Source organism: Sciurus vulgaris, assembly GCF_902686455.1.
Source record: "Sciurus vulgaris genome assembly, chromosome: 1".
In the NCBI taxonomy this organism is placed as follows: Eukaryota; Metazoa; Chordata; class Mammalia; order Rodentia; family Sciuridae; genus Sciurus; species Sciurus vulgaris.
Genome location: NC_136461.1, coordinates 116,407,457 through 116,435,289, shown reverse-complemented (window position 1 = coordinate 116,435,289; position 27,833 = coordinate 116,407,457). Strand labels below are relative to the sequence as shown.

General features: G+C 47.9%; 3 protein-coding genes across 11 annotated transcripts in view; 1 reads left to right on the top strand and 2 right to left on the bottom strand.

The window, feature by feature from the left end:
• ASH1L (ASH1 like histone lysine methyltransferase) overlaps nt 1–5,465 on the top strand; it is a 134,321-nt gene extending 128,856 nt beyond the window's left edge. For all 4 annotated transcript variants that reach the window (XM_079104115.1, XM_079104116.1, XM_079104117.1 and 1 more), the window contains 2 exons: nt 978–1,279; nt 1,751–5,465. In XM_079104115.1, the coding sequence (XP_078960241.1) occupies nt 978–1,279; nt 1,751–1,842 (394 nt within the window). In that variant the 3' untranslated portion in view covers nt 1,843–5,465. The remainder of the gene's footprint in view (nt 1–977; nt 1,280–1,750) is intronic.
• Nucleotides 5,466–7,821: 2,356 nt separating this feature from the next.
• RUSC1 (RUN and SH3 domain containing 1) lies at nt 7,822–17,311 on the bottom strand. 5 transcript variants are annotated; one of them, XM_079104232.1, is made up of 11 exons: nt 17,078–17,311; nt 14,961–16,408; nt 14,274–14,684; nt 13,208–13,306; nt 12,966–13,042; nt 12,666–12,840; nt 12,495–12,597; nt 12,258–12,304; nt 11,141–11,690; nt 10,374–10,499; nt 7,822–8,537 (listed from the first exon to the last, which is right to left on the bottom strand). In XM_079104232.1, the coding sequence occupies exons 2-11, from the start codon at nt 16,324–16,326 to the stop codon at nt 8,369–8,371; spliced, it is 3,123 nt and encodes a 1,040-aa protein (XP_078960358.1). In that variant the 5' UTR covers nt 16,327–16,408; nt 17,078–17,311; the 3' UTR covers nt 7,822–8,368. The 5 variants fall into 5 exon arrangements, with proteins under 5 accessions (XP_078960358.1, XP_078960360.1, XP_078960359.1 ...); XM_079104234.1 differs by lacking the exon at nt 14,274–14,684; XM_079104233.1 differs by lacking the exon at nt 17,078–17,311 and having other exon boundaries at nt 14,961–17,009.
• Nucleotides 17,312–17,436: 125 nt separating this feature from the next.
• On the bottom strand, nt 17,437–26,892 carry FDPS (farnesyl diphosphate synthase). 2 transcript variants are annotated; one of them, XM_079104673.1, is made up of 10 exons: nt 26,870–26,892; nt 25,700–25,862; nt 24,361–24,501; nt 20,151–20,231; nt 19,893–20,015; nt 19,447–19,535; nt 19,287–19,359; nt 18,421–18,498; nt 18,149–18,283; nt 17,437–17,685 (listed from the first exon to the last, which is right to left on the bottom strand). In XM_079104673.1, the coding sequence occupies exons 2-10, from the start codon at nt 25,838–25,840 to the stop codon at nt 17,485–17,487; spliced, it is 1,062 nt and encodes a 353-aa protein (XP_078960799.1). In that variant the 5' UTR covers nt 25,841–25,862; nt 26,870–26,892; the 3' UTR covers nt 17,437–17,484. The 2 variants fall into 2 exon arrangements, with proteins under 2 accessions (XP_078960799.1, XP_078960798.1); XM_079104672.1 differs by lacking the exon at nt 26,870–26,892 and adding an exon at nt 25,940–26,772.
• Between the last annotated feature and the right edge of the window lie 941 nt (nt 26,893–27,833).

Below are 27,833 nucleotides of genomic sequence, written 5' to 3'. Positions count from 1 at the left end.
GTAGATGTCCACCACCATGCTGGACTAGAAGAAGGCTTTTCTTCAGTTATCTGTTGAGTAGGAGAATAACAATTGCTTTCCCCACAATAGCCAGCCATGAGGCAGAAAATATTAAATAATATGTTTGGAAATGTGATTCAGGAAAAGTAAAATCTTCATTTAAATTATTTTTATTGTAGTTGGACTTCTGGTTTCATGAGGTTGTGTCATAGTTTCTCTATACTCAGGAAGCAGTCAGAACTCACTAAACAATTTTACCAGCTCTGGGTATATGTGTGTGTGGTATTTATTTGTTTATTTGTTTATTTATTTAGATAGATAGATAGATACATACATACCCAGGACCACTGTACCACTAAGTTACATCCCCATCCATTTTTATTTTGAAAGAGGACCTCACAAAATTGTTGAGGCTGGCCTCAAACTTGTAATCCTCCTGGCTCAGCCTCCCAAATCACTGGACCTAGCAATCCCTGGTGTATTTTATGTATTTCTATCTCATTTTTGCCTCAGATCCTTGAGAAAAAGAAAAAAGGTTTAGTTGTACAAAAAGACATTAAATTTCAAAGCCAGGCACTGTGGTACATGCCTTTAATCCCAGTGACTCAGGAGGCTGAGGTAGGAGAATCACAAGTTCAAAGCCAGTCCCAACAACTTAGGCCCTGAGCAATGTAGTGAGACCCTATCTCAAAACAATAAATAAAAAGGGCTGGGTTATGTAGCTCAGTATTAAAGTGCCCCTGGGTTCAATTTCTAGTACCAAAAAAGAAAAAAGAAAGAAATTAAATCTCAGAGAAAAGTAGTCGTTTGTTTAATGATAATAAAGTAAAGACCAGAGTCAAGTGTCTTACCTCAAGCCAAGGCTCCAACAACTAGACTCCAGGATCTCAACCATCCTGAGGCCTCTACCCTTTATTCTCTTTCTCTTCCCCAGTCTTTACTCAGCTTTGTCCTAAATTTGCATATAATTTTGGCAGATCATCCTGGAAGTCTGAGCGCTCAAAGGCCCCCCTGAAAGACCTGGGTCAGGAGGATGATGCCCTGCCCTTGATTGAAGAGGTACTAGCCAGTCAGGAGCAAGCAGCCAATGAGATGCCCAACCTGGAGGAACCAGAACGGGAGGGAACCACTGCTGAAGTCAGTGAGGCTGAAAAAAAAACAGAGGAAAGTAGTCAAGAACCCCAATCAGTCTGTACCCCTGAGGAACGAAGGCATAACCAGCGGGAACGACTCAACCAAATCTTGCTCAATCTTCTTGAAAAAATCCCTGGAAAAAACGGTAAGCAGCATCAGGTTTATATCTAGGGTTGAAGATAAGTGAGAAGTGGAGGAGTGAAAAAGAACAACTTGTGTGTGTGTGTGTCTGTGTGTCTGTGTGTGTTTGTGTGTGTGTGTGTGTGTTGCTGGGGATCAAACCCAGGGCCTCACATGCTAATAAGTAAGTGAGCTTCATCCCCAGGTTCCAGAACAACTGCTGATTTCTGGCCCAGCATGGAAAATGTTACAAGAAAATGGTATAGTTCTTTCATAGGCCTGCCTTTAGTTCTATCTTAGGAGTGAAACTGTGGGAGGTGAGATGATCTCCTTTCCTAGAGAACCACCTTTTTCATCTAGGACTGGAGGAGGACCTAATTTGCTTACAGATCAGAAAAGGAATCCTTGAATTCCTCATGTGTTCTCCTTAGAGCTCAAATCAGGAAGAAGGCGTGGGAGAGTGGTATTTGATAAGCATCCTTGGTTCTGTTTTCAGCCATTGATGTGACCTACTTGCTGGAGGAAGGATCAGGCAGGAGACTACGAAGGCGTACTTTGTTTATCCCGGAAAACAGTTTTCGGAAATGACCCTCAAAGAATGAGAACTTCAAGCATCTGGGATCCAGTGGAGCTAATCAGTTCTGCTTCCTGCTCTCTGGGCGTAGACAGGGACAGGAAGGGTCCGTCCAGGCAAGGGGAATGGGTTCATGTTGTTGATATTAGGTACTTAATAAGCCCTGGAGCTTAGTGGAGAGGAAGAGAAGGGAATCTGTCTGAGACAGTTCAGTTTAATTAATTTTCCTCTCCATTGCTTCACCCTAAGGGTTAATAATGTAGAGGAGGGAGGTTCACAATGTTGATGACTAGAACCTTTTGGTACTTTACAGCACTTGCCTCTCCTGACAGCTTGGGTTTTTTTGGGTCATCCTCTGGTCCCACAGGCACTGCTAAGCTGCTTCCTAGGCCCAGGTGTAACTCAGAATCCAAAGGGAAAGGACCAGGCTCCCCAGTACTACCCTGTCTGTTCTCTATTGGCTCCAAGAGCTACCCCAGAGACCTAAAACAGATACAGTAGCTGGGGCCTCTTCCCAGACCCTTGACTAGGAAAGTTTCTCTCTCCTTTCTTGTCCAACCAGGTCAAAGTTAAACATGAGTTTGACAGCTCAAAGCACTTGTAACTGCTGCCCCTCTCCCTGCCTCTACTCCCCAGAATGGAATCATGGGATAGGGAAGGCCCCTATGGGGTCAGTAGGGTAGTACTTCATGTAATTATTTTTGTTTTAACCTTAATAACCTGCCGAAACATATTTTTTTCTAATGAGAAAGCCAGGCCCCCGCCAGCACACATGCTGTTTTTGATGTGCTGTGGTTCTTGTGTGTCTGCTGTGCTGTGCAAATGAAAATCCATTTCAAAATAAAATCATTTTTAAAACTACATAAAAAGAACTCTAAACTCCACACCCCAATAAAAGTCACTACATGAACTGTTCAGCAGTATTCACCTATCAGACTATTTGTTAAATATAAATTAGCAATTTAAAACACTACTTTTGTTTTCTGAATTGTATAGTTTTCCATGTCCATCTCTTCAAGAGACAGTGTGTTCTCTTCATCCCTTGTCCCAGCTTCCCCCACCCTTCTGAATGATTTCATCATCAGGAGGTATATCCAGGGTGTCTCCTTCCTTCCCATACTCTTGACCAGAAGTTACCAGACTATACTGTCTCTTTAAAAATAAAATTTAAAAAGCTTTGCTTTGTTGTCTTCTCAGACATACATATGCATATATGTTTTAGATGTTCTTATAAGAGAAAAGATGGTTTTTAAATGTGCCAAGTTGTGTGTGTATATATATATATGTATGTGTGTGTGTGTGTGTGTGTGTGTGTGTGTATACGCACATGTGTGTATATATATATATGCACATGTGTGTATATATATATACACACACATATATATATACATATATATATGTATATATCTGCTGCGTGATTGGTAAGCAATACAATAGTAAACATGTCCCCATTACTTTTTTCTAATACTGGACCAATGCTGTCCTAATTGTACATTTCCCCTTATGATGACGACGCTCTGACTCGTTTAGGTAGAAACATTGACCACCTTCCATTCCATTGACTTTTTTTCTTTTTCTCCTTTCTCTGTCATTCTTGAAGAAAAAAAAGGAAAAAAAAAAAAAAAAAAAAAAAAGAAACAGGGGATGCCATAGATCCCCTTGAGCAGAGAAAAAGCAAAATAAATATTTTATTAAAGAAAAAAAGAGAATTAAGAAAATAGTTTGGAGTATTTTCTTACTGTAGAGAAGCACTGTACATTACTAAGAGACCTGGGTATAAGATACTCACGTGTGGAGCTGGAAAAATCGCATGTCCAAGCCCGTTTGAGTGGTTTCTTTTGTTTTTTCATTGCAGGGAATGGGTGGGAGGGAGGTGGGTCTAGGGGCACTTTGGGGGTCTCCTTTTAGTCAAAAGCAAGAAAATGACAAGAAAGAGATTAAAATTCAATGTTTCTTTTAATAGTGTTAAACACTAAAATTTTAAAAAAGACAAAAAAGAAAAAACTTTGTAAAATGCAAGAACAGAAGCAAAAGACACTACGCTCTGTCATTTTATCTTTCTTTTGTTGAAAGACTAAAAACCGAAATGTTTTTTAGACAATCAAATGTTAGGTAAGTGCAAAAACTTGTTTTTTCTTACTGGTGTAGAAATTAATGCCTTTTTTTATTTTTCAGTTATTTTATAATAATGAAATAAAAAGAACCCCCCAGCTGCCAGGCGGGTTTTGGTGTTTGAAATGCGGGGCAAAGCACTACATCACTGCAAATAGATACAGAGTTAGTCTGCATGTCTGTAGGCTGTGTGATTGCGGAAAATATAAATGCTGCTAATATATTTCCTTTTTACAAAAGCATATCTAAATAGATGATTGTTTTGATGTTAATCTTTGTAAATTATGTATTACCAATTTTAACATTGGATGTAATTGCATAAAAAGCTTGCATCTCAATCCTTGAAAGTCTAGTATTAAATGGAAAAAAAAAACTTTTCCTAACTTTGGAGTGCTGAGCTTGCTATTTCCACCCCCCCCTCTTTCCTACCTCCTTTGATCTTCCAGCCTCCTTTCCATCCTTTTTCTAAGGGAGTCTCTGTAAAACCATGTTACCAACATCCTGGGCCCCTTGAGCACATTCACCACTTGTAAACTGCTGGGTAAAGCTACTTCTTCAATTCTAGGATCTTTCTCTTAGATCCAACCTAACCAATCAGCAGCACAATAATCCCCATACTAAACATCAGTTGTTTCTCATACATGCCATGCTATCCTATACATTCATCATTTGCACACACATTCATTATCTCATTTAAAACCTCTGAGGCTAGCAACAACTTGAGGCCACTTTTTTTAGGCTGTGCTAGACCATTAGTATCCTAAGCACCTTTTCTGTGTATTAATTGATTAATCCTCTCAACAATCCTTTTGGTATTGATGAGGAAATTGCCACAACAGACAGGCTGCCCAAGATCACATGGATATTTCATTAATATCATAATAGCCCTCTGAAGTTGTTATTCTCATTTTCATAGAAGTGAAAACTGGGAAGGTTAAGTAACTTGCCAAAGATTGCTATGGTCTATGTGCTCAAATAGAAGTCTCAGAAAGAGTCAGAGTGGCCCTACTAATCAAGGAAGATAAACCCACTGCAGCAAATAACTGAAAGGATAAAATTCTGTCCCAGGCATAGGTCAGACATTGAGGCTAGAAGCTCAAGTAAAATACAGTTGCTCAGAAGCAGTAAGGCAATTGACTACAAGAGTTCAAATGTCCACTAAGCATGGTGGTGCAAACCTGTAATCCCAGACATTCAGAGGCTGAGTCAGGAGGATCACAAATTCAAAGCCAGCCTCATCAACTTAGCCAGACCCGTGTCAAATTAAAAAATAAATAAAAATGATTGGGGATGCAGTTCAGTGGTGAAGTGCCCCAAAAAATAAAAGTTCAAATCGCCTGCAGTTCAGCACAAGATACAAAGGCAGACACGGTAGCATATGTCTATAATCCTGGTTACTCAGGAGACTGAGGCAGGGAGATTAAAGGTTCAAGGGAAACCAAAGCAACTGTGCAGGAAGACCCTGTCTCAAAAAAAAAAAAAAAGGGTTGGTGATGTAGTTCAGTAGTAGAGCAACCCTGGGTTCTATTTTAGCATCAAAAAAAAAAGACCAGAATAAGTGCCTGCTGTAAAATGACAGTCTCTTCATAACTGGAAGGAAAAAAAAAAAAAAATATATATATATATATATATATATTAGTGTTAAATTTTCTTAATTTTACCTTTTTTTTTTTTTTAAGTTTGATAGCCATACTGTTCTAGGTTATATAAAGCTATATTTTATATCATTGACTGACCTCTTTTGTGTTCTGTAAGGAGATCCCACTACTCAGTTACCACCTACACAAGCCTGAGAACCATTAGACTGTGGTTGCAAAAGTCACATCAAGCCAGATCTCGTTAATGTCCCAACAGTGCTTTAGGACTCTTCATAATTACCAAAATCACCACTCTAAAGCACATGGGAATAAGAGTTGGAAGCAGGAGAGGGCAGCTTGCATCATGGGAAATGAAAGCTCTAGTATCTAGAACTAGTATCTAGTATCTAGTTCTTAAACCTTAGAAATTATGAGTTCCCCACAATTATATTGGTCCCAATAATAATAGCACTCTTCTATATTCACTATCACATAACTTAGGACCTCACTTCATTTGTGAGACTAACCTCAAAGTCGTCCTGCTTAAGCCTCCGTAGCTGGGTTTCAGACATGCACCCCTTCACCTGGCAAAAATATAACTTCTTTTGTAGTGGTAGTTTGCAATTGAAGGAACTTAATAAACTCAAAAATTCAGACTCCTAAAAGTGTAACCCTTAAGATCCAGTTTGAGAAATATTACCCTAGAAAACACTTGAAATGCAAACCAACCTAAAATTGAAAAAGCCAGCTAAACATAAAAAACAAAGCCAGGAGATGGATAACATGATTTGACCAAAAGTGGGGAATGTGTCAGTCTTAGGAAATGACAGAGTATGGAGGCATTTGAATCTAACCTAGCCTACTTCTAACTACTTGCAGAATTTTAAATCTAAGATTTTTATCTCCCTAAAGTTCCCCCGTATTACTTAGCCAGTGTCTTTAACCAAGTTTCCAAAGTAAAGGAAAACTTCTTTGCCCTGTCTCACATCATAGCTGTCAGCTTCTCCCAGATCATCCTGTTGCATGGTCATAATTATAGCTTTTTATTCTTCTAGCTTTAGATTTCTCCCTTATCTAGACAACCTCTTCTAGTGAGTCCCAACTCCATCCTCAAACCCGTGAAATATCTTAGCTCTTCTCATTTTTTCAAAAGATTGGGGAGAAAAAAAAAACCTCCTAATAAAGGAAGAGATGTAAAGTTATTTTGCTTTTACTTAAAATTATGTCTCCACATAGTAGCAATATTAAAGAGGAAGCCGGGCATGGTGGCTCACACCTGTAATTCCAGTGGCTCAGGAGGCTGAGACAGAATGATCACAAGTTCAAAGCCAGCCTCAGCAGTTTAGTGAGACTAAGCAACTTAGATCCTGTCTCAAAATAAAGAATAAAAGAGGGATAGGGATATTTCTCAGTGGTTAAGTACCCTTGGGTTCAATTCCCAGTACATGCATATATATGTTTGGGTGTGCATGTGGGTGTGTATATTTATGTACATATATGTATAAATGGGAAAAATGTGCTGGGCACTGTGGCAAGCTGAAATCCCAGTGGCTCAGGAGGGAGGCAGGAGGATCACAAGTTCAAAGTCAGCCTCAGCAATGGCAAAACACTAAGTAACTCAGTGAGACCCTGTCTCCAAATAAAATACAAAATAGGGCTGGGGATGTGGCTCAGTGGTTGAGTGACCCTGAGTTCAATCCCCAGTACAAAAAAAAAAAAAAAAAAATGTTGGAATAAGGGTGTGGTTCAGTGGTAGAGCACTTGCCTAAAGCCCTGGGTTTGATCCCTAGCACTGCAAAAAAAAAAAAAAAGTCACAGGGCACAGTGGTACATGCCCATAAATAGCAATTCAAAAGGCTGAAGCAGGAAAATCACAGGTTTGAGGCCAGCCTTGGCAACTTAGTGAGTTGCCTCAAAATATAAACTAAAAAGAACTAGAGATGTAGCTTAGTGGTAGAGCAACCCTGGGTTCAATCCCCAGCACCACCATATAAGGTCACTTCTTAAAAGCCTTTGATCCTTTCCTTCACCTCAAATATGAATCTAATAAGTAATGTTTCAAGGGCTAAGTCTTCCCTCTTTGCCCTTATTTCAGTTCCTCTCATATCAGTCTAACAAAACAAAGCAGGTCTCAAAGCATTTATGTGATTCCAGGCACCAAACGGGACACTTACCCATTCCTCAGAGAACGTTAAGACCTGCAGTTGGAACTAGGAAAGAAGTATCTGCCTTAGGCCTCTGGTAAGAGAATCTCTCTCCCTCCCACATAGCCTATGTCCTAAAACTCACAGTGACACACACACATTCAACTCCCACACTTTATTGGGACAAAGGAGGAAAGAGGCAGACCACTACCACAGGCCCACCCACCAGGGGTGTCCAGGCTTCAATTCAGCACCTAGCACAGCATGAGTACATCATAAATACAGGCAACATGGAATGGAAAGAATGGGAGAGATTCAGTACACAGGAAGGAGACTAGAGGCCCTTCTAGGCTTGGGGGCTGAGGCATATACTGTACTGGCACAGTCCACTTAGGGATGGAGAAGAGGACTAGATTCCAATTTACAGATAGGAAGGGAGATGTTCCCCTATACAGATGGGAAAGAGAAGGCTGCATGGAAGGGGATTTCTCTTTAATTTTTGGAAGAGCAGATTTCACCTTACAGATGGATAAGGAGGGAAGAAGGAAAGTTTATTTTAAATATTAGCAGAAATGATGTAGGAAGAAATACCATTTTGCAGACAGGAAGAAGGCTTCTGGGATGGTCAGTTTACATAGTGTTCATGAGCTGTTCCATTCCCAGGTGACAAAAGGGTGACATACACAGGAAAGGAAAGCCTCCCAAGGCTAAAGAACAAGGGAGGTATAACCCACTGGCACCAACCCTTCCGTGCCATCCCGCCCACAGCGAAGCCAGTCCTCATCCACTGTGGCTATGACACGCAGCACTTCTCCACGCCGGAAGCTTAACTGGTCAGGTCCTGCAGCAGTGTGGTCACAGAGAGCCCGAACAGCCCTAAGGGGAGCCAGAGGAAAACAATGGGATGAGGAGAGGTGTGGGTGCCCCGGGTTGTTCTCCAGCCTCACTCCCTGTTTTGTTTTTTTTGGTTTTGTTTGTTGTTTTTGGCTTGGGTTTTGTTGGTTTGCCTGGTTGGTAGGTACCAGGAATTGAACTCGGGATCACTTAACAACTGAGCCACATCCCCAGCCCTTTTTTAAATTTTCTTTAGAGAAAGGATCTTGCTGAGTTGCTTAGGGCCTCTCTAAGTTGCTGAGGCTCTCTAAGTTGCTGAGGCTGGCATTGAACTCAAAATCTTCCTGCTTCAGCCTCCCAAGCCGCTGGGATCACAGGCATATACCACTGTGCCTGGCTCTCACTCCCTACTATATGGAGTGCCCCTGTTGGCTCAACTCTGAAAACACTGACTGGCCTCCTAAAGACACTTTAGGAACTAGCCATCAACATGTTGATTCTCCCTGCGACCCTAGCCTCTCCTGAGCACCAAACCTACTCTTACTTGACATGATTTGTACTTCTTTCTGGTGCTTCGTATTCAACAATAGGCCAACTAAATTCCCTTAACACTTCAAACCAATCCTACTTCATGTCTCTCATAGTGGCACAACTTCCTACTCATTTGCTTCTGGCAAAAATAAGGTCATCTCACTCCTCAATTTGGTCCATCACCAAAACTTGTTTGGTGTTTATCTCCTTCTATGCCATCTATTCTTTCTCTTCATTTCTCCTGCCATCATCCTAGTTTAGGCTTTTATGTTCTCTCTCTGGACTACTGCATATAATCAGCTAGTCTTCATGAGTCTCTCTTGGCCTCCCTCCCCAGCCCCATTCTCCACACAGCAGCGAGAGAGCTTTCTAAAACCTGAGCAAGCACATCATTTTCAGGCTTAAGCTCCTTCAAGGGCTCCCAGGATGCCTTAATAAAATGCAGCCTCCTTAGCTGGCCCACTGACCCCCTCCACTATGTGCCCACAGTTTCTCAACACACTTGGGCCTCCCCACCTTTGTCTCCTATTCCTCCTGCGAGATGCATATCATGCCATTACTGAGCTTCCTTTGAGTCTCCAAGCTTCCCTTTGAGACCCCAAACAGCTTGTTCTTTCTTTCCTAGTCCTTACCATACTCAACTGCAATTGCTCATCTTCTCATTGGTATCTCCACTGTACTATATGCCCTTTGAGACCAGGAACTCCAATATTCTGATCTTTCTATTCCCTTGCTTGGCATGATTGGCATATAAGATGTGCCCAAGTTGGGTACAGTGGTACATACTTGTAATCCCAGCTACTTGGGAAGCTAAGGCAGGAGGACTGCAAATTTGAGGCCAGCTTCAACAATTTAGGGAGACCCAGTCTCAAAATTAAAAGGACTGGGGATATAGCTCAGTGGTAGAACACCCCTGGATTTGGTCTCCAGGACCCCCAAAAAGTTATACCCCCAAAATATTGCTGAATGAATATCAAGGTTAATTCAATGGGCTGAGAGAACCCAAAAGAACTCAAAGTAGTAGTAGCCTCTGATGCCAAATTAAAAGACCCCACTAAAGGGACAAACAATCCCTTAGTGTACACATACCTAGTGCGTACCAGATGCTTTTATAAAATTAATTTTTATAACAACCATAGCAAAGATTATAAATTATCCTCCTTTTACAAAGAAAGAAACTAAGGTTCAGAGGAACCAGTGCCACACTGGTAATAAATAGCAAAGATGCAATGCAAACTAAGCATGGTAATTTCAAAGTCCAGAGTCTTTCATGCCTACTGTCCACTCTGTGATCACAGAAATGCACCTATATAACAGTACACACAGGTCTATTTCTCAAGTTCTTACCTGTGGGCCTGTGCCATGCTGGGTGCTGAGGCCACAAGCTCCTCTGAAGAAGGAGTCTCCACAGGTGCCCCCCGCTTCACAAAAGCCAACACACTCACAGTTGGGGGCAGCCAACTGGATGGTCTCCTGGAGGAAAGGACATAGGGTCACAGAAATCAGTCCACTTCCAGAGAAAGAATCCAAGAACCCAGAGTTTGGAAGAAGAAAGAGACTGAGGCCCCAGGAGCTGGTCATTGCTCAGGGCAGTGGCAGCTGTGGGACACAAGTACCTTTAGGGTGATTAAGGAGATGACAGCAAAGGTATGCAACTCCAAAATTCACAAGGGACTATGGAACCAGCAAGGTCTATACCAGTTCAAGAGAGATCCAGATGTTCACTGGACAGTACCTGAAACCACTAAAGATCCACCAATGGTCAAGCCCCAAAGCAGGGGTCAGCAACTATTTTTTTTTTTTTCTTTACTAAAGGGCCAAATAGTAAATATTTTAGGCTGAGGGTCAAGAGGTAAAATCAAGAGCATTATTTAGGTACTCAACCATTAAAATGTAATCACTTAAAAATTTAACTTTTTAGCTCCCAAGACTATTTAAAAAGAAAAAAAAAAAAAAAAAAAAAGTCTCATCTAAAGCATCTGGAGTCACTAGCGTTTGGGGGGTCTTTTGTGGTCCTGGGGTTTGAACCCAGGGCTCTCTACCATAGAGCTGCATCCCTACCCATTCTTATTTTGAAAGCAGAAAGTTGCGGAGCAGACAAGGTACACCAATACCTGGACTTTAAGGCTCCATTCTCAGTTTCTGTGGGGACCCCAGGCACACCAAACAGTCTCCCAAGCCACAAGCTTCTGCCTGGTGCCATTTCCTCTGCAGGCAGGGGTCCTTCCTGTGTACCCTCAGCTGTGGTTCCTTGTCTCCTGAGTCCCCACCGGGGAAGAGGGAAGCCCTCAGTGCCCCCAGAAGCATAGACCCGGGAGGCCTGGGTCAGCTGCTCCCACCAGCTGACTGGTGTAGGAGGACTTGGAGGGGGTGAAGGGTTGGGAGCTCCCTCCCCAGAAGTGCCCCGGAGACTCTGGGCCAGACGGCCCCCCCAGTGCAGCACAGCTTGTACAGTCTGCTGCAGGGCTGGAGGCGGGCCTGGAGGGGCGGGGGCCTGAGGCTGGCCCAGGAGCAGGTGGTGATGGTGCTCAAAGAGCAGGTCCAGGTGGAAGGTGAGCACCGACAATGGCTGTAGCAGGAGCAGCAACTCTGTGGACAGGGACGGGCAGCCACCCCGAGCCAAGGAGAAGAATCCAGTGGGCAGATACAGAAGGGACAACAGGCCTGAGAAAGAGAAAGCCAACATCAGCCCCTACCCTGGACCCATTCAAACATCTTCCCGGTCCTCACTGTGAGACAGAGAGGGGGACAGGTGGATGTGTTCCCACCCATGTGTAACCATGGCCTCCAGAGGGAGAGGCATGTAGAACAAGTTGTGGTAACTAAATTACAGTATAAAGACTAGAAAGGTGAAGGACAGGAGAGCCTCTGGAGCACGAGCAAAACAAGGTGTGCAGAGTGGAGCCTCACTGAGCAAGGACCCATAGGATGAAAGTAAGTTAATGAGGAAACAGGAGGGACAGAGACAGGATTCTAGATGGAGGGATGACATAAAAGCAGGGCCCTGGGCAAGGAGGACCACCCAGGAAGACTGATGGTAAGAAAGCCCTGCTTCAACAGCTTTCAATCTTTCCTCCCATGGGCAATAGGATCCCCTGGAAGAGTTTTAAGCAAAATACTGATAAGAGATCTGGATTAATATTCTGGCAACAGTGGAAACCAACTGGAGATGGCGTTCCCTCCCTCCCTTCTAGGCCAGCAACCCTATCCTCTCCCATCTGAGCCCCTGACCTGCATCTTCCTGGAGACTGGAAAACCACAGCTCCAACTGCTTGGTGCTGGGGGAGAAGAAAAAAGGGAACGCAAATTCAGGGAGGTGGAGGACTCTGGTCCTCTTGGGGCAGAGGATGGGGGATGAGATTGGGGGAGGGGAGGCCTTCTCCAGGGCCATGGGACACAACTACTGTGCCCCACACATGATGCCCCAATGGTCTCAGGGCCAGGAGAGGCAGTGGGAAGGCTACTCACTTGAGGAGGCCCAAGATGAAGGCATGAAACCGGCTGCGGCTGCTGCTCAGTGGGGCCAAGCGGCTGACTTGGCTGTACAGAGATCCCAGGGAACTGCAGGAGCCTGGGGGCAGGGGGCGTGGTCAGCCAGGCCTTGGCCCTGCTCTGCTGAATCCCTTGCCCTCCCCTCACCTGGCTTCACGGATGCCTCCACCACGCTCCAGGGACTGCTTCTGCGCTGCCCGGTGATGAGGTCTTTCCGGAAAGGCTTCAGCCCGTCTGCCACCAGGGCGTGAAGAGCCGGGCAGAGGGTGGTCAGCACCAGGTGCCCCACATCTGGACTCAGTCTGCTATCCCCCAATTGGGCCTGAAGGTGGCGCAACACGAGTCGGTCCAGATACGGAACCAGTCACCAACACCCGCAGTCTTTTTGTGACCCCAGAGCAATATTAATCTCCACATTCCCAACATCCTCCCTTCAGCCACCTTCACCTTCTGAACCAGGTTCCGGGAAGCCCCGAAGTGCGAGATGATTTTATCCACTGAGGCGCTGACAGCTATCAGGAGACCTGGGAGGGAACCAGGAAGATGTATCAAAGCCCTCACCTACATCCTGGGTATAGCCAGTGGGCACGGAGAAGTTAGTTTATGCAATCTGACCCTTAAAGCCTGAAGAATGCAAAGTGAAGGGCAGTTCATTGAGAAGCCAGGGGTCAGGAATCGGGGCAACCTACCTTTTTTCTGCTCCTGTAGCTGCCCAGTCCCACTCTGGGCTTCTGCCATCCACAGCCGCTGGGCCCCAGGAACACCCGCGAACGACCAGGAACTACGAACTGGGTAAAGGAAGAAGGACGTAGTGAAGCTTACCAAGGGTTACCCGCAAGGACACGAGGCTTCTACAATTGTCACCTGCGGGTCTGCAGAAACCCCTGGGGAAAGCAGGAACAGGGCCGCATGAAGCAGTTCTACCTGATCCCCCAGAGTGAAATTCTACACCATAACGCAGCTCTCGCAGAGCCACACCTTGGTTCCTATTTCCTTTCCTCAGGCCCCAGCTCCCAACTCCTCCGTCTGGGAAGTCCCGGAGAGGGACAGCCGCGCTAAACCCCCACCCAGACGCCTGGGGCCTGTAGGGTAAGAGGTGACTAGGCGAGGGATTGAGGGACTGCCCTGTGTCTGGCTACGAGCCGGACCCGGAGAGCACGTGGGGAGCCTTAACCAATGAAAAGACAGACAGGAAAGGAAGGATAAACGCAGGGAGGTGAGACCCAAAGGTTAAGATGCAGGAAGGCGCCGGGAAGGGGAAACCCGGGTCCCAAGCCTGCTATTGGCGGACGGCATTCCCTTCATCCCACGTGGGGCAGAACTGGGGAAGGAGTGACCAGAACCTCCAGGGCCAATGGGCTCCAGGGTGTTTCACCCTCCACCCTCTCGGATCTAGGTAGGGAGGGTTAGACCTGAAGTGCACTGACCCAAGATCCCTAACAATGGACTTGCTGAGACCCCCCCACACACACACTGGGTATGTAGGCCGGGTAAGCCCGCCAGCACTATGTCCAGGGCGGGCTTACCCCCGCGAAGTCGGAAGAGCAGCAACCCTCCTCACCACCCCACAGCACAAGGAACGAGACCAGGACTGATGAACTTGCTAAGAATCTGCCCAAGTTGAAGGATGGCACCTAGCTGAATACCCGGGAAAAAAGCCAACATTAAGGGCTGGGCGGGAGTGGGAGGGCCCTGAAGTGGGCAGGGCAACCCGCCTGAGGCGTGGCCCGCGGGGCGTGCCCGCGTCCGTCTTACGTAGCCTGGGCGGAGGCGGTGGGCTTCTGGTCCAGCGATAGGCCTTCGGCGGACGAGGTGGCTGTGGCAGCGAGGGGGCGGGTACCTGGCGGGGCGGGGGAGCCGCGGCGGGGAAGGTGCTACTTCTGGGAAAGAGCGGGGACAGCAGCAGTGCCAGCTCGGGGCTGGCCAGGCAGGGCAGGGCCCCCCGAGTCGGTGGTGAATAGGCTCCCACGGGGGACAGGCGGACGGGCAGCAGCTGCTCTTCTGGGGGAGTTGGCGCCCCCAGCAACCGCAGCCTGGTGCCGGGCCACTCGGCCAGAGGCGCCAGGAGCAGGGACCCAGCTGCGCCTGCGCCCCCACCCTCCAACAGGGGGCGCCCGTCGGCCGAGAACCGAAAAATCAGGGGCCGAGGGAGCAGAAGGGGACCGGCTGCAGGCGGGATTGGCAGGGCAGGCGCAGAGGGGAAGAAGGGCAGCGGGATGGGCAGCCAGGCAAGAAGGAGCGGGAGAAAGAGGGAGCAAAGAGTTAGTCCCATAACCCAATGCCCAATCCAGTTTCCCTTTCCCGGAGCGCTCGCTGATAAAAGGGGCGGGGAGGATGGGTGACACAGAATGTAGGGGAGACAGGGGGCGGGGTTGAAAGCCTCGGAGGCGTGGGCGAGGCCAAGGCCCAGCCCTCCTCCCGCTTCTTCCTGCAGCCTCTTACCCTCAAGGCCCGTTTGTGCTTCGGGCTCCTCGAGCTCCTTCACGGTTGGGGCCTTCTCACCAGCCGCAAGGCTGACCGCCCGGCCTTCCTCAAGCTGCCCCTCCACTATGGGTTGCAGCCCAGATCGATTCTTCTTCCGCCGAGGAGGCACGGGTGGGGGCGGCGGGCGGGGCGGGACCAAGGCCCAGCCAGCAGGAGGGTCTCGAGGCGGGACAGGGGGGGGCGGGGCCCGGCTTCGGGACCTGAGTTCCTTGAAGGTGGTGACTTCCCGGTGAGGTGCAGAGGAGCTACCTAGCGACCCGGTCGGTGGGAGTTCGGTGTCAGGCGAGAAGACTATGAGCCAGTCGCTGCGATCTTTCTTAGCCTGCGGTATGAGGGGCAATCCCGGGCCCCGCTTGCGCTTCTGGGCCAGCTCGTGGAAGGACGTGATTGTCCGGTGGGGCACTGGCTCCTCGCTGACGTCACTTCTCCATCCCCCATCAATTTTCCCTGCATCTATTTTCGAGCCAGAATCAGTTATTCCTGTGGTGGTGTTCCAACAAGGGTCGAATTTTCCAGGTTCGGTTTTCCAGTTAGATTTAGTATTTCCGTTGATTTTCCAGTCAGAGTTATTGTTCTCAGTGATTTTCCATCCAGCTTCAGTTTTCTCTGTGTCAATTTTCCAAATGGGGTTAATTTTCCAACTGGGCTCTGTTTTCCCAGCATCGATTTTCCCATCCTCCGCCTCTGAGAGCTCGGAGGTAGGGAGGTCCTGCTCCCCACTCTCTTCCTCTTCCTCGAGGCCGGAGGAAGGGAGGTCCTGGCAGGTGGTCAGTGCATTGCAGTTCGAGTCCAAGCCAGGACCGGGCGTGGAGGAAGCTCCGGAGCAGGAATCAGGAGAGCAGCAGAAGCTGTCCGGGGAGCAGTTTCCAGGGTCTGCTGAAGCCAGTGGGGAGCCTTGCTCCAAGGGAATGATACTGGGCTGAGGGTGGGCATCCTCATCACCAGGCAGGTGCCGCGAGTAGACCGAAACCGGGGACTCATCCGGGCTAAGATCTGAGCAGGAGCTGAGAGAGGAGGAGCAGCCCGGGTCTGAGGGAGAGGCAGCCCCTTCCTCCTCCTGTGATGGGTCCAACCGGTTTTCTAGGCTTGGTCCATGCTCCTGGCAGCAGCGACAGGGCACCGCTGGGCTGTTGGAGTTGGCATCCACGAGGGTCCCACTGCAGGGGCCCCTACTCTCCTTGCCCCCGGTGTCTCCTGGGGGAGGGGGCGTGCTTAAAGGCCCCTCCCGTAGCTCCGGACGGCGAGACAAATGCAGGCCTAGGGATACGTGCTGGAGGTGGATATGGTTGAGATTGCAGAGTAAAGCTCTCTGAGGGGACAGCATGGTGCCAGCGGCGACGAGATGGCCTCCAGAGAACCAGGATAGGGCCTCTCACATCCACCTACCTGGCAACGCAGATGCAGACCTAGAAGACAGAGATGATGAAAGACAGCCAGTGAGGGCGGTGAGAAGGACACGGAGGTGACTGACGGCCGGAGCAGGCCTGCGAAGGCTCTGGGCTGCTTTGGAAAATATTTAAATGAGATGCAAATCGGCATCGACTGGCCATTAGTTTCCACTGCAGTATTTGCAGGTGGAGTCGAATGTAACCCCCCGGGAATAGAGGAGGGAGGGTCAGATAATGCGGCTGCGCTCTGGCTCTCCTTGGGGGTGCGGAGCTTGGAAGAGGACCGGGATCCTTTCTGCAGCAATCTGGCCCTGCCTTCCAGCCTATCCTTCATTCCCAGAGGAAAGCGACAAGGGAGACCCCGCCCAGGTGTTCTGAAATGAAGAGGATGAGGAGAAGCTGGCGCGGGGTTTGGCTACTTAATACAGTAAAGCAGAGTTGGAGTAGGGGGAGGGAGCAGCTGTCAGCATGTCAACTCTACATCTGCAGGTTGCCCCTAAAGGTATCCAGTCTGCAACCGTGGTACGCCCTTACCCCAGCTCAAAACAGCAATATCAGACCAGTCTTTCCATCATCCAGCCACCACCCTACCCCACCCCTTCTCTATTCATTTTTCCTGCTCCCCTCGCCTGCCCAACCCAGAGTCCCGGTCGATCCATCCACACCCAGCGGCCAAGCCCTCCTCACCAGGGTCCTCTTGGAACTGCTCGGGCCTTGGGCTGGTCGGGGACTCCCGCGGTCCCAGCCAGGAAGGGTACCGAACGGAGGGGAGGGGCACTCGGACAACCCAATCTGCTGCGCAGCCGCACCCCTGCACGCGTGGGCGTGGCATAGCTTTGACCCGCCCCTCAGTACTTGACGTCGTGCCTATGTCATCCACTTAGACCTTGCTCACAGCTTTTAGTGCCAAAGGGTTCTGGTACCAAGGCCCACAATATCTGGCTTCCCTTCTGCCACCTTGCCGCTCCCACCCCCACCATCCCATGCCGATTCTGGACAGAGCAAGGCACCCAGCTGGAGCAAGAACAGAACCACCAGAAGGTTAGACAATAATTTATTGAGAGCCCACCCTCCCTGTCCTTGCAGTTGCTAGGTCACTTTTTCCTCTTGTAGATCTTGTTGGCTAGCCCCAGGAAGATGGTGGGGGGCAGGGGCGCAGCATACTGCTCGATGAGACTCATAAGGTGGCTGTAACTGTCTTCTTCATACTTCGAGAACACAGCTGGCAGATTCATCTCCTCGTACAGTGCCCTCACCTGGGCTACCTTCTTGGCATCCTTCTGCCCATAGTTGTCCTGGAAAGGGTTGTAGGCAGGAAAATGGGCTTTATCTTCCCTTGACCCTCCAAGGTTTCTCCACTCCACATATTCACACATTCTACTCCTGCCTTCCATTTTCAAGTATCTCCAGGTATTTCAGATCCCAAGCTTCTCATCCCCATCCCAAACGTTGGGCTTTTGGCTCAGGCCTCAGTTTCCTCTATTCTGCGGTCTTTCAACTTTGGTACAATTGAAATTTGTGGCCAGGTGATTTCATTTGGGGGAACTATTCTGTGCAGTGTGTATGAGGTTTGGCAGCACCACTGGCCTCACCCTATAGAACCCTTTAGCACATGCACACTCACCAAGTTATAATGATGAAAAAGAATCTGCTGGCATTGTCAAAGGGGGGGGGGGGGTGTCAAAACTGCCTCACTCAAGAACCAATGCCCTGTTCCCTTTCTTATCAGTTCAGGGAACCTGTGGTCCTCTCCCACACCTGCAAGATCTGACGCTGTTCTGGAGTTGCCCGTTGTAGACACTGAACCACCAGCCAGCTGCACTTGTTGTCCTGGATGTCAGTGCCAACCTTTCCAGTCACACTGGGGTCACCAAAGAGGTCAAGGTAATCATCCTGGGCAGGAGGCAGAAGAGGAGAAATGAAGAGCCTGGGTACAGTGTAAGGCTCTTGCCAAGCATGCACCCCCAGCACATACCAAAAAAAAAAAAAAAAAAAAGAGGCCTCCCATTCTGCCATTGCCTCAGGCCTACCTGAATCTGAAAGAACTCTCCCATCTCAATCAGGATCTTGTTGGCATTGGCATGTTCCTTCTCCCCATCAATGCCTGCCTATAAGGGAAGAGGATGAATGACCCAAACCCTACAGGTGCCTTCACCTTCCTGGATACTTCCTCCAGTGGGGTCCTGCCTACTGGGGTCACCAAATTATCTCTCCTTTCAGACATTCTTCGCCTCCTGATCTAGGAATTCCTGACCAATGGCCCAAGCTCTGTCCCATTTTTTTTTTTTTTTTTTTTTTGGTGGTGCTAGGGATTGAACCCAGGGCCTTGTGCTTGCTAGGCAAGCACTCTACCAACTGAGCTATCTCCCCAGCCCCATTTTTTTTTTTTTTTTTTTTTTTTTTTTTTTTTTTTTTTTTTTGACTAGGTCTTCTTGGGAGTCATAACAAGGAAGAATTCATTCTGGAGGCCCACAGATTCTCTTCCTTCACAGGTCTCAGTCATTCTGATCCCCCTTCCTAACTTTTTTCCACCTCCAGCTTCTTTCAGGATGAAAAGAAAACTTGGAGAACCAAGTTTAGGATAAATTAATCCTGACTGCCTTTGAATCCAGGCTTCTCCCTCTCTACCTGAATTATCTCCTCCCTAGTCCTGCCCAAACTCCCAATTTGGGATTCACAGTTTCCCTATTAGGAGATAAGCACTTTCAAATGCCTCAGTTCATCTTTACAGTCCTGTAAGGCCAGAATTTTATCTCCATCTCGCAGCTGAGATTAAATGGATTACTCAGGGCCATGCAGTCATTCAATGGGAGAACCAACTGTCCAAATTGTATTGTCTCTGCCTTCCTATCTCAATACCTATGTGAGCAAGGAAAGGAGGGTACAGCTGACTCACCATGTACATGGCAGCAGCAATAGGCAAGTAGAAGGAGTAGAAAGCTGTCTTGTACTTGACAATGGATTTGTACCTGAAAGAGAAGATAAAGGCCTCAGGACAATCCCCACTCCAAGCCCACCCTCACTCTCCAGACATGGTTCCACCCATGGTTCCTCACCTCTTTTCAGTGTATCTGCCAAGATCCACATTGCCCTGAGGGGCTGTGATGAGGTCCAGGGTCTGCCCGATCTCAGTCTGATAGGAACACTAAGAGGAAGATGGTCTATGAGCCAGATTTTCTCCACATATGAGGATCCCTGATATGCTGGGACCTATATCCCAAGCCCAGAACCTGCTTTCTGGGAAGAATCACAAAGGCAGCAGGAGAGAGAGAAACCCAAGACCCACATTCATGCACACACACAGTCCTTTACTTCTTCAAAACATACAGGAACAAAGAAGCCCTTGTCATGACCACCACCCTTCCTAATCCTCTTCCTTCTTGTCCCTTTCCAGGCAACCCTAGCATCTCCTATGCCTGAAACCAGCAGAGGAGAACATCCCTCCAGAGGCCAAGGCTACTATGGGAAGCCTCTGGGCTCTGGGTCCCATTCTGCAGCACACCTGCAGGAAGAGCTCAATCAAGTTCAAATAGTAGGGCTGATCCCGGCAGTAGAACTTCAGCAGGCGGTAGATACAGGATTCCAGAAGCAGAGCATCATTGATGGCATCCAAACCTATGCCTGGCTGTTAGGAGCCCAGAGAAAAGTGAGCAATCAATCTCTCGATTCATACCAAGAATGGTTACCTCAATCAGGATGGATGAAACCACCTCCCTGTGGCCTCTCTCCATGTCCACCGCAACCTTCCCACCCACAGTACCTTCTGATACCAGCAGGGCTGTCCCCGGCGGGTAATGGATGAATCCATAATGTCATCTGACACCAGGAAGAAAGCCTGCAGCTAGGAGAAGAAAGAAGAGTTAAGACCCCCTAGGTCCTTTATGTGCCTCCTACCAGGGACACAGCTACTGCTTCTGATAGTTACTGTCAGCTGGAAAGGAAGATCTAGGTGGGAAGGTTGAGGACTTCAGTTACACAACCTATTTGGCTCAGACACCCCACCTATAAACATAGAACTAACACTCTTGTTTACAGGGTAAGAGTCCAGAAAACATCTCTGACAACTCTAATCAGCCTTTTAGACTGTCACTGGTGTTGGAGATTATGAAACACCTTCATGTAGCTTACTCTTTCTTAACTTGCCAAAAATCCCAATGAACACTTAAAGGAAGATCTCTTCATCAATGAAAAAACTAACAAATTTTAAAAGAAAAAAAGTTAAAAAAAAAAAGATTTCTGCATGCAACTTGACTTCACCAGACTTCCCACCTCCCCAGCACTGGTGACTAAACCCAGGGGTACTCTGCCACTGGGCTATATCCCCAACCCTTATTATGTTTTATTTTGAGACAGGGTCTCACCAAGACACCAAAGCTGGCTCTGAACTTTTGATCCTCTTGCCTTAGTACTAGGGATGGAACCCAGGGGCACTTAACCACTGAGCCACACCCCCATCCTGTTTTTTATTTTTTATTTTGAGACAGGGTCTCACTAAATTGCTTAGGGCCTAAGTTTCTGAGGCTGGCCTCAGCCTCCCAAGTTACTGGGATTACAGGCATGTGCCACCGCACACAGCTACCTCTGTGACTCTTAAAAGAAGGCTGAACACTATTACATCATCCAACACTCTGTTCAAACATCCTAGGGCCAGGGATATAGCTCAGTTGGTAGAGTGCTTGCCTTGCAAGCCCAGGGCCCTGGGTTCGATCCCCTGCACTGCAAAAAAAAAAAAAAAAAAAAAAAAAAAAAAATTCTAGTGACCAGGGACACAACACAGTCTTACTCTTGTAGCATATTTAAGGGTGCAGGTTTAACTGAATGGAACTGAAATCTGCCTCCTAATAATCTGAATCCCTGGAACTATAAACACCTTTAAATACTCAAATATCAGCAAAGTCTTACCCTTCTGAGTGCCAGCCTCCCTAAAGGTACCTGTACTTGTTGGTTTTCTCTCTTGTTGGTTCCTTTCTCTCTCTCTTTCTTCTTTTTAGTATGGGGATTTAACCCAGGGGAGCTACCACAGAACTATATCTTCAGTCCTTTTTTATTTTTATTTTGAGACAGATAATTTTTATTTTAAGTTGCTGAGGCTGACCTCAAACTTGTGGTCTTCCTGCTTTAGTCACTGTGATTACAATCATGTACCAATGTGCCCAGCTGACTTGCTTTTCTTTTTTTTTTTTTTTTTCTGTTTGTTATTCTTTATTTAAATTCGGGGGGGGGGGTCTCGTTTCCCAGAAGAAAAGGAAAAGGAAAAGGGGGGGGGGAGGGAGGGAGGGAGGGAGGGAGAGAGAGAGAGAGAGAGAGAGAGAGAGAGGTGTCTCATTGGAAGGGTCTCTGGGACTCCCTCCTATTCCATGGTTTTCCTCGAAGATCCTTCACGAATGCTCCCCCTCCACTTTGAGACGAACAGATGTGTCCTACTACAGGCTTGACATTTGGCAGCGGTGCAGGAGAAAAACGTTCCACTTCTTCAACACCATCACCTATTCATGCCACGCCTTTGCAGAAGGAAGGACAGAGAGCCGAATGTCCTGGCATTCCAAGCCGGCTGAGAGAGGAGGATGTCAAGTTCGATGTCAGCATGAGCAATTGTCTCGGAAACCCCCACGGGCTGGGGGAGACCAAACGTGAGGCAGCGACCTCAGCCGGGAACAGTGCCGGGAAGAGGAGCAGCGACACGCCGGCTCAGCCTCAGGCACCTCAAGGGACAACCCGGACCGCTCCAGGAGCACCACGGAGGACCAAGGCAGAGGCGCACTCACACGCCACGGCGGCGCGGCGGCAGCCCTCCCCCCAAGGCGGAGGGAGGGCCACACGCACACGGCCTGGCCTGGCCACCGACAGAGGGTGGCAAGCGAGAAGCATCCGCTGCGTCAGCAGACCCCAGGGCGGGGTCGGGGCCGGGTTCCGCACCCCTGCCTTCCACACACCGCCAAGAGACGGGGAGGAGAGGCGAGAGGCCCGCGGGCAGGACGAGAAGAGCGGTCCCGTTCGCCATGAACGTCCGTCCCTAGCCTGGCGCGGCTTTGGCCCGGCCCAGGAGAGCGCAAAGTCACCACATCGATCCTGACTTGCTTTTCTAATTAGACCATTAACTCCTTAGTTTTGGGAACATGTTTTTCTTCTTGGCATTCCCATGGCCTAGCAGCACAGCACTAGTCTCAGAATGGGTGCTTCCTAAATGCTTGTCTACTAAGCAAATTAAAGGAACTATCTAACTACCCCTTGATTCTTCCTGCTATCAGGCCACTATTTTCTTAAGCAGTTTTTCAAGACATGGTTTTTGCCAGACACAGTGGTGCATACCTGTAATGCCAGCAACAAGAGGCTGAGGCAGGACGATCACAACTTTGAGACCAGCCTTGCCAACTTAGTATAACTCTGTCTCAAAATAAAAAATACGGTGCTCAGGATGTAGCTCTATAGTAGAGCATCCCCAGGTTCAATTCCCAGTACTGCAAAAATGATAACAATAATAAGATGTAGTTTTTAAAACTTTACCCCATCCTGATCCTATGTGCTCTGATGGTTCCACCCTGTTGGTGAAGCAGGAAACAATGCCCATCAACTAAGGTGTGGGCCACTGACGTCACTGCCAGTGTTCCAGGAAAGACCCTCAGGGAGGAAGCATCAATCTGTACCTTTAATGCTGATCTTATCCCAGGGGAGCAGAATGGATGTACACACTGGGGCAGAGGCTTTCTTTACACTGTATTTATTTTATTTGGAGTGTCATGGTTCTCTGGAGCCACCCACCACTGTCTGCTTCCAAGGACAACAAGCACAATTTTTGTTTCAGCCATCACCATTCAGCCAAAGACAGTCTCCTAGGGAATTCCTTCTGTGGCCCCTTCTTAATCTCTGCCTCTATCAATGATTCTAACCCCATCTGCAAGGAAACTTGACAAAAATCCCAGTGCTGGAGTCCTGTCACTTAAATTGAGTATCTACAGGGGTAGAACCTCAGCACTGGGGAGTTATTCACACATAAAGGTAAGAATTAGATGTTAGATTATGCACCACTCTACCAACTAGCCTAGACTTTAGGGAAAAAGTCAACTGTGGTAAAGGAACTATTCTAGATTAAAGACTGAAAAAAAAATTGCTAAATGCAATACGTTAGTTTGGGTTTTGTTTGTTTCTTTTGTTTGTTGGTTTTCTGGTTTGTTTTGTTTTGTTCTGTTTTGTTTTTTTTTGTGGTGCTGGGGATTGAACTCAATGTTTATTGGTTTTCTGTAATGCATTAGTTTTGATTGGATCCTGGGTGTTTAGAAAAAAAAAAATTCATAAAGGACATCTAAAAGACAGTTAGGGATACCTGAATATGGCATATGCCCTGGATAGTATTATTGGCATCCAGTCCCCCTGCCACTAATTAACCCTCTAGGCCAGGCTAGCGAAACATACACCTTCAAGGAACAGGATAGAAGACAAGGAGATGCAGGGACTAGAGGAGAACAGTCACACACAGGAGAGCATGTACCATGTTTTGGAGAAGCAGCCATGACATGCCTTCAGCCAGGTGCTGCTATACATGAACATGGACCTGGATCTTATGATTTTCCAAGTGATGCCAGAAATCTGGATTTAAAGCAAAGCATCTGCTATGTTAAATTTAGGGGATTTAAGTTGTAAACATTTTCAAAATCTTTTAGTGGGCTGCTAATTTTCAATTTCTACTTCACAATAATCTTTTGGAAGAACTATGTTACTTTTATGGCTATTGTTTGCTCACAGGAAAAAGCCAACACCTCTCTGCCAAATCCTGTGTACCTAATGGCAAGAGGTTGCCCTCAAAGGTTAACCAGTTATCTCTTGGAGTAATTCACTCTGCCTAAATTTGGCTACAACACACTAGAGACATAGAAATATAAACACAATCCAGAAACAAGTTTTGGGTTCGTCCCTCCTCTATCCCCAACTCTAGGGAACCTCTTCTTCTCCTGCCCTTCCCCTACCCCTCTCACCAGTTCCACACACCAGCCCACTGTCAGGGCCCTCTGGAGACTATCAGCATCCTGTTTTCCTGGATCCACCAGCTCCTGAAATGTCGCCACCACCGTCAAACCCCGGTTGTACTTGCCTCCAATGGCATTATATTCCAGGACCTGGAATGGAGGGGAGAGGGACAGGGCATCAGGGTTCACACAGCAACTTCCACCGCCAACCACTTAACTTCACTCTCCCCAATCCCAACTCCCACTCCAGGAAGCACCTGGATTCCTACTTCTTACTCCTGTCCCAAAGTTCCAGACCACAGCTAGAAGAGTTCCCCAATGCCCAGGCATATACTCTGCATTGTATTCCCCAGTAAGTTTAACGGCTCCATGGTGCAAGCTCAGTTCTGTCTCCAAGCCCAGGATGCAGGGAAAACACTGCCTGCTGTGGGAATGGCTGGACTGCTCAGATCCTGGCCCCATCGCACCTCCCTAGACTTCCCTTTCACAACCCACTGTTGCTTTCCCAGTCACACCCTTCTACCCAGAATTCAATCCATCTCCAAATGAAAATCCTGTATTTAAAGACCAGGCCCTCCAAAGTTAGCCAGAGAACTCAGAGACCCAAGTTGGGACAACCATCTCCTAATTCTCCAATGGTGTCGCCTCCTGTCAGGGCCCCTCACTATGCCTTCTGTAGCCCTGTTTTCAACCAGTACTATTAAGGAGAGCCTTCCCTTTGAGTCCCCATCCCAATGTCCACAAAGTTTCCCCTTTTCCATGGTTCTCCTCAAACAGATGAGACAGATGGCAACTGATGAAAACAATTTACTAGATACTTCTAGAGAATAAAAGGAATGGGGGGGGGAAAGCAACGTAAATATTATAGCAATAGTTCATGTGCTGGAACAAAGGTTTCTGATGGCACAGTAACATCCCACAGGTCCCTGAGAATACAGACACCTCAAACTGCCTCCTCCCATTTGTCTGAAAAAAACAGCATCTTATGATTTCAGGACACAAAAATCAAAGGTTTACCAGGTGAGGCCCCCACACCTAGGCAAAGCAGTTTGGAAGGCCCACTTTATACAGAGCCAAAAATCTGCCTGAATAAGTATATCTGCCTAGGCCTCACCCACTCCAGAGTCAACCAGGTGAAAGTCTTCTCCTGCATCTGTCAAAAGTGTCCCCAAGGGGGAAATGGGGATTGAAATCAAATTTCTTATATGTATAATTTTGTCACAATGAACTCAAATGCTATGTATAATTATAATGCTCTAATTTAAAAAAAAAGAAATGTCCCTGAAAGCCCAGCTGAATTCCACACATATGAAAAGGGTCCTGTTTCCTCAGGTCATGAATCCCTCACCTCCTTAAGTCGAGCAATAGCATCTCCTGTCTCTGGGTGCCCCATCTCATCTTCAGTCAGCACCTTGACTATCTGAGAGAAATGCTGGATGAAATCCTGCTTTTCTTGGGCATAAACATCTGATTTCTGGTCTCCGTTCATTCTGAGAGAGGAGTAAAGTGCTCTGAGAAAAGGAAGGAAAAATGAGGAACCTGATCAGGTGTTCCCCTCCCCGAGACCCTTCACCCCAACCACACTCACCGAGGCTCCTCTGTCCACACTTGGCACCAGCAGCGGGCACTGTGCCAGGCCCCCGGGACTGGGCACCCGTGCACCAGGGAGGGCAGCCGCCACCTCTCCCTGGGCGCCCAGCAGGGGGCTGGCAGCAGGAAGACCCCCGCAGATCTCAGCCAGCGGGACAGGGGCATCGTGGGGGTGGCATAGGGAGGGGGTACTGTGCACTCCCTGCAGGGGCAAGCACCAAAGGCAGATGCATGGTGGCAGCTCCCCCTATCACCCACAAACCAATTTTTTAGCTATTGGCCCAGAAAGCCCTGTACTCTTGTGGACTAAACTTGGGGGCAATTATACAAACAAGGATATGAAGAAAAGAAAAAGTACGTTTGGGTGACTGAGACCCAACAGGTCGTCACTTAAAATAAGACGACGAAAACTGAGTGCCTTCAAAGCTGTGAGGACAAGACTGGAGGAGGAGGCGGTACAGAACACAGTACCCCAAGACTAGGGGCTGGGAGAACCCTTAAGCCACTCTATAATTCTAGAAGCCAAATTGAGGCTCTGGAGGTAGGAAAATAGCTAAGTAGAGGTACAGCCAAATATAAAAAGGTCTCCCTTTGTCGGCAGTGGTAGGGCCCAACTCCAAGCTAAACTTCAAGGAAGGAAGACCTGGGACTGGAACCCATGGATGCTAGGGACATGCGGTCTGGAGCACGGCAACTGGACATCCCTAGCCTCACAGAAGGGCTGGGATTGCACAGATGGCCTGGGAGCAACCCCAGCCAGGCGGGGAAGCCTCGCAGCAGAAATTAACCCGGACCCCGGCATACTGGGTGCTTCAGGAAAGTACATAGACAAAGTTCGGAAGTTTCCGCAGGCACAGAAGGCCAGCCAGTCTGGCCAACCACCCCCCAAAATGTTAAGCTCCGACACAACCGGCTGGGCTTGCAGTACCTCACAGTACCACTAGAGGTAAGGCCGGATCCCAGACCTCGGCCTCCAGAACCTAAACGCGACCTCTCTCACCTGCTCCTGTATGCCGGCTCTTGTTTAATCTAGATTGTTGGCGGGGTATGCCTAAAACCTGAACGCGCTCGGCGCTTGGCTCTCTGGGCCAAGTAGTTCTCGGTCTCCCGTCGCTATTGGCAGAAACGAAAGGTGGACTACAACTCCCGGCGTGCCGCGGAGAGAAAGCGACTACGCGATCTAGCGCGGCTGGCTGGGAGGAGATGAGAAGCATTGATTGGCTGCTGGCCCTCGTATGAGCATGGGGCCCTGTGACGGACGACCAATGGAAGGGCTGCGAACTGGGCAATCACGCGACTGAGAAGTGGGGGGGAATGGTGCTGGAGGCCTGTGTGCTGGAAGAGAATTAGGCTGGGAACTCCCCCGCTCTGACTCCTGACTGTTGCCTTACTTCATGTTTCAGTTTTCGTAATTTTCTTGTAGGGCTAAATGTCATGTTGGCAAAACCCCAGGAGGACCAGCTTTGACATTCATTAGTTCTAACTTGGACAAATTATTTTAACCCCTGATAGACTTGACTTTCTTAAAACTGGTTTTCCTCGTCTATTGAATGACGATGATAATACCATGAGATAATGTATATAAAGTATTTTAAGGGTTCAAGATGGAAGAGACTCAGAGCAGAAACTGGAACCATCATTCCTACACGCACGGCTTACCAGTCCACCATAGGTTGACACCATGGACTCTTTCTCCATGAACCCTCCCAAATCTTCATAGCCCAAGTAGCTTAAAACATCTAGAATAGTTCCTGAAACGCCAAACCAGTTGAGACCTAAATTAATTTTGTCATTATGGGACAAAAGTCATGTTTGAGGATATCTGCCTCCACTGCCATTATCACCGCCCTTATTTTGTAACAGTGGTCCACTTGCCCTTTATAGCTCGGAGG